The sequence below is a fragment of the Leptonychotes weddellii genome, chromosome 9, assembly GCF_054177405.1.
Source record: "Leptonychotes weddellii isolate Sample4059 chromosome 9, ASM5417740v2, whole genome shotgun sequence".
Lineage (NCBI taxonomy): Eukaryota > Metazoa > Chordata > Mammalia > Carnivora > Phocidae > Leptonychotes > Leptonychotes weddellii.
The window spans coordinates 108900720-108906719 of NC_138377.1; the positions used below are offsets into that span (position 1 = coordinate 108900720).

Genomic DNA, 6000 nt, shown 5'->3' on the forward strand with positions numbered 1-6000 from the left:
CCCTCATCAGTTCCAGGGCCCTGTGAACCAGAAGACCTCATTGATGGGATCATCTTTGCTGCCAACTACCTGGGGTCCACCCAGCTGCTCTCAGAACGTAACCCTTCCAAAAACATCAGAATGATGCAGGCGCAGGAGGCTGTCAGCCGGGTCAAGGTACTGGTAGGCGTAGCAGAGCCCTGGTTCACTTTGGGGGAGGGGGCACTGGAGTGGGGGTGGGTGACCCCACAGCCCTCAGCACGGAGAGCAGGAAGGCCTGAGGCGCCTGGCGAGGCCAAGGGCGACTTTGGCCTGTCTGGAAGAATGCTGGGGTCGGGGGCAGGGGCAGTTGGCTCGTTCACGAGGAACCACCACCCGGCCACTGGGAGTATGATTTTTAAAGGCGATTGGTCCACAGCATTCCACTCATAAAACATGTTGGGATGGAGCCTCAAGTCCCATTTTGATGGTATGTGTGTCTTTGGCACCAAAGTGCTTGCAGAATGGGAAACAAATCCCATGTGTCAATTAAATTCATGACCTCAAGAAACACTATGACGTGCTTGCTGCGCTGGGTACACACGGAATCACCTGGTTGTGAACAGTGGGTGCAGCCGGGCAGGGGGAGGATGAGGCCAAGTCCGCAAAGCTAATGGGGTCCAGGGAGAAGGGCAGGGTGGTCCGCGGAGGTGCCCCCTCTGGGCAGGAGGGGGTCCTTGGATGCTGCCAGCCCCTGGGGTTGAGAAACCACGTCAGGCCCCTCCTCTGTCCTCATTGTGCACTGACCTCCTTTATGGAGGCACAGGGGCCTGGGGCACGAGCCCATGGCGGCCAGGAGAAGAGAAGCACAGAGCCCAGGGCCCTCCTGCCCCACACCCAGCCCTGCTCCTCTGCCTGAAAGCCCGGTTCTCCTCTGCAGACCAGTGGCATCGCTCCGTCCGTCCGTCCCCAGTCTCGTCCTCGCAGATCTGGGGGGTGGTTGGTGATTCCCAGTGCTCGAGGGACACGTGGGGGTGCTTCTTGTGGTCAGTGTGTGTGCTCGCTGACATGGCAGCCACCCACCCATCCTGCCCCTGCAGGGGGGCTTCCCCTGAGCACAAGGTCGGAGTCCCAGGGTGTTGACACAAGACCAAAATAACTTGGCCGCCCTTCCTTCTCTTCCTTTCTTTCTTCCTTTATCCGTTTTTCTTTTCTCTTACATGCTGCTCAGAGGATGCAAAAGGCTGCTAAGATCAAGAAAAAAGCGGTGTGTAGGGCTGAGGGGTTTGCCTGGGTTTCTGGGCCTCGTCCTGTGCAGTTTGGGGGGGGGCGGTCCCGTTTGTAGGAACATACATCATGTGGCAAACAGCTTTTTCCTCTTCCCTTGGTAGATAGACTTCTGAACAAAACCACAGACAAGTTTTTAAATTTTTAACCACCCACTTAACAGAAGAATCTCATCATTGCCCTTTTTATAAATTTCTTGTTTAGTGTCTCCTGTGCTAGAACGTGGTTAATGCCGCGATATCACTGTTTCACACAGACGTTTTTACGGGTGACATTTGATATGATCATGTGACACATTTAGCGCTTAGGCCTCCTGTACAAAATTAATTAAACTGTTCTGATATTTAAAGACTCATTAAGCTTAATTTACTAAATCAGGATGATGGTGAGAAGGTCAATTTGCCCAGGAGATGCGTTCCCCACTGGAAAGAGTTGCTGCAGGGCGTCTGGGTGGCTCAGTCGGTTAAGCATCTGACTCTTTTTTTTTTTTTTTTAAGATTTTTTAATTTATTTTTTGACAGAGAAAGAGACAGCGAGAGAGGGAACACAAGCAGGGGGAGTGGAAGTGGGAGAGGGAGAGGGAGAAGCAGGCTTCTCGCTGAGCAGGGAGCCAGATGTGGGGCTCGATCACAGGATCCTGGGATCATGACCTGAGCCGAAGGCAGACCCTTAACGACTGAGCCACCCAGGCGCCCCAAGCATCTGATTCTTGATCTCAGCTCAAGTCTTGCTCTCAGGCTCGTGAGTTGAGGCCCTGCATTGGGCTCCACGCCCAGTGTGGAGCATACTTTAAAAAAAAAAAAAAGGGTAGGGGAAAGTTTCTGCAGCATGAGCCAACATTAAAAAAAATCAAGTTGACTTCCAGTCATTTGTTTGTAAACCTGGTCATTTAGTAAATGCTGGGTCCTCCCAATACAGGAAATCTCAAATGCTCGGGGTCAGAAGGCACTGATTTGGTGCAGGCTTGTTGCTTAAACGGCAAGAGATTTAGTCCTCCATTCCCCACCTAGAAAACCATTTTCTGTCTGCGTGGCCACAGGAGCTTGTCTGGGCGCTCCCTTCCTCCTGCGGTGAGACTTCTGTCCCTGTGATATTTGCTCTTTGCCCAGTGGTGTCTCCTTGGATTCCTTGAGCTGTAGGAGAGGAAGGAACTCACCCATCTCCCTCTGCCCAGCGAGCTTTCTGCTCGGTGCCTCCAGGCAGCGTAGATGGGCCTGGCTTTGCAGAGCTGTAGTTGGGGTAGGCTTCCCCCCAAGGGAGAGGGGCGCCTAGCCTGCAGTTTGCCCAGGGCACCCCTAGGCTGCCCAAGCACCAGGCAGCTGGAGCGGGGCTCTGTTGTACGCCGCAGCCCGGTCCTCGGTCTGCTATCCGGGGAGCCCAGAGGGGCCTGGAGCGGGTGCATCCAGCTCGGAGCAGCCTCTGCAGCCTGCTGTAAACCTGGAGAGCTGTTCTTCCCTGCAGGCAAGGAGATGTTCGGGATCGTTGCTGAGGGCCCCTTTTCTGGTCTGCTCACATCTGGCCAGGCAAGTGCTGAGAGGAGGGTGCTTCACGAGTCTGGGACCAGGAGGAAGCAGTGTCCCCCGCACAGCTAACCTGCTGGTGACTATGGGGTCATGGCCCCCCCATCCACAGACATGCCCACCCTCTTGCCTGGTGGCTCTCTGTTGGATTCCTGCTATTGACACTCCCCCTTTCCTCCAGCAGAGCGTATCACGGGCGAGCTTTGCTGTTCCCTGTTGCCGATCAGGTTTTGGCTTCATCTGCTCACCCCCAGTTTGAGCCTGCTCAGCTTCACGTTTGTCACTCTTCTCTCATTAAGTGCACAGGACTCGAGTTTCCTCCAGAAACTGTCACGAAAACCAAGTCCACCTGCAACTTACTTTCTTTTTTTTTTTTTGCTTCTGGCCCAACCTACTTTCTCAAGCAAGAGGGTTTTGAGGAACAATCCTGTAATATGTAACGTTTAAAAGCTTGTGGGCATACACTATAATCCGGTTTTTCAAATCAGAGAAAAAGTAGTTCCTCTACATTCCTGCAGACTGTTTTCAACTGGGTAATTTTGAACTCTCTTCTCTTTTAAAATCAGTTAAAAACAGTGTCACCTCATGGTGGGCTGGAAGCCCCAAAGACCTTTTCTCTTGAAAACTGAGCTGCAATACAAATTTATCAATATTATACAGGGCCTCTCTGCGACTCCAATTTCTTGAGGAATTGTCAGCAGGGGGATTTTAGATTTCGGATTTTTTAGTGAGGAATTAAATCACAGTTTCTGCTCTTTTGAAGTGGAAGATATGCCATTGTGGGCCCCCAGTGACCATAAAGAATTTCTTACCTCAGTGGGTAAACCGGAAGAGTTTGTATCTCATTACCACTGTGCAGTAGTAATTAGGATTCCCATGGTTGTAAAAAGCAATGAAAAGCTGTCCTGGTTTAGAGCAGACCCTGAATACATAGTTCACTCAGCTTCTAGAACATTCCGTGGACACATAAGTAATGGCCATGGGATGAACACACTCCAGGAGCTTACAAAACAGGGGTGTTTGTGTGACAGCTTCTTCTGGTTTTTCCCATGTTGCTGGGAGGGCAGCACTGAGTCCTGTTGGGGTCTTGCTTCCCTTAGGGTTTTTGGAAGATCAGCATTAAGCCTGCTCGGGGGTTGACATAACTAGGACTATTTAAATCAGAAGAAGATGCTGACGCTCTAATCCATCGTCTTTGAAAATTCCTTCCCCATTTCCTGGGGATATTTGGAATCCCAAATCCCGGAAACGTATGTAGCCTGAGTACACAGATCCTGTGCCTTTGCCGAGTTTGATAAGGGTTGGCAGGCAGGCCTACTTTTTAGGGAGTGGAGGGGCTGCGCTTTGACTGCTGGGACCCAAGACCCCAGGCGTCTGCCCCCCCTCCATGCTCAGGCTTCCGGAAGCTGTCTCCTCCCTCCTTCTTCACGCCCTGTGCTAACTGCCTTTAGAACTCACTTCGCTAAGGATTGTGCTGGAAGGCGGCATGCAATTTAGATTTCCCATGGCTGCTGCAAGCTGGAGTAGCGTTTCCCTCTAGGGGCGCTCAGGGTCATTAGTAAAATTGTCAGGCCTTTGTTCAAGTTAGTTTTTTGTTCTTGTTTTTTTTTTTATTTGTAACAGTATCCACTGTCCTTTCTTAGAATTCGGAGGGGGATGCCCAGACTCTGACCGAAGTGGATCTCTTCATCTCCACCCAGAGGATCAAGGTGTTAAATGCGGACACACAGGTAAGCGTTTTAAAGACCGCTGTTTAAAATCATGTACTTAAGCCCCTAACTTCCCACCTCAGGGACTAGAGGAGAACGAGGTCTAGCTGCGGGAGAACTTTCCCTCTGGGAATGAGCTGAAGGACTGTCCCCCAGGACAGTTGCTCCGGACCCCCGGTCTTGAATGAGTTGTGGTTGTAGAATCTAGAGTGAGCTGCAGGGGGCCGAGGAGCACCAGGCTGGGAAGAGAAAAGCCCGTGGTGTAGGTTTGCTGCAGCTGGGATTAAGTAGGCAAAATGAAGGGGAAGGAGCGGGGAGTCGGAAGCTGTGTGCTCACCATCAGGATTCTAGAAGGGCCTTCCTGAAACCTGTGCATGCCAGGCCTGGGGAATCGAGTGGGAGGGTGGAAATGCCGTGTGAGCCCTCGGCCCTCTGAGTGGGTGGTCTTCCAGCAGGGGTGGGGCTGTCTTAAGATTTTCTACCTGTGAACCCTGTGCTGTGGTCAGGTTCTACTCATTTTTCCTGGGCCTTCATCACTGCTGTTGGTGGAGAAGACAGATCTGTGAGGAACAAGTGAGCCGAGGAGAAGGAGGGAGGAGGCCAGGGGCATGGGCCAGAGGGAGGGAGGGGTCGGGAAGGCCTCAGGCAGTGCTGTGTCCTTGAGGTTTGCTGAGGGAGAGGGAGGCCCCACTGTCCCTGGGGTCAGACCTCCATTCCTGGGCCCGTTGGAGGACGGAGGACGGCCAGATGCTGGAGTAATGACCCCTTTGCTTCTTTGTCATCAGCAAGTAATCTGTGTGCTGACGCTCTGGATGTGTGGGGACCCTATTCCCCAATACCCATTTTGGCTGCAGGTTTTGGCACCCAGTGATCATCTTGCTTGAGTTGGTTCCAACACCGGAAGTAAAAAAATGGTGCATTTCCTAATTATCTCATGCTCTCCACTTTTATTATCAGACCTTGCCCCGTGCAGAAGACTTATTGTTTCTTTCTCTCTCTCTTCACTGTGGACCGATGAATTTTTTTAACTTGTGTTTTAATTATTATCCTCATTATTCTTTTTGGCGCTCTGGTGATCCCCAATTCAGCCAGAGACCTTTAAACTGGGTCCTGTGTGGCTTTGACATCTTCCCTTTAGTCGCTGATCACGTCCTTGCTTTCCGAGGTAGTGAGGCATTCCGAGCTCCCCTTACGCTTTCCCTGCCCCAGACCTGGAATCAGCCGTTTCTTCGAGGAGCTACACACAGTTCCTTTTCGTGGGGAACAATATTACAGAAACAAAGACCTGGGTGCTGGCCGTGTTCACCGTCGCAGGGGTCTCCTTGTTCCTGGGCCCTTGCAACAAACAGAGCTAAACAGTAAATGTGTTTTATTTATTTATTTTTAATTTTTTATTGTTATGTTGATCACCATACATTACATCATTAGTTTTTGATGTAGTGTTCCATGATTCATTGTTTGTGCATAACACCCAGTGCTCCATGCAGAACGTGCCCTCTTTAATACCCATCACCAGGCTAACCCAT

At 51.3% G+C, this 6000-nt stretch overlaps 1 protein-coding gene across 7 annotated transcripts in view; it reads left to right on the plus strand.

The window, feature by feature from the left end:
* Positions 1 to 6000, plus strand: part of APBA2 (amyloid beta precursor protein binding family A member 2) — a 223033-nt gene that overhangs the window by 197575 nt on the left and 19458 nt on the right. For 6 of the 7 annotated variants that reach the window (XM_081831510.1, XM_081831511.1, XM_081831514.1 and 3 more), the window contains 3 exons: positions 11 to 156; positions 1190 to 1225; positions 4409 to 4495. In XM_081831510.1, coding sequence (XP_081687636.1) covers positions 11 to 156; positions 1190 to 1225; positions 4409 to 4495 — 269 coding nt within the window. The remainder of the gene's footprint in view (positions 1 to 10; positions 157 to 1189; positions 1226 to 4408; positions 4496 to 6000) is intronic. The other variant, XM_081831517.1, reaches the window with a different exon arrangement.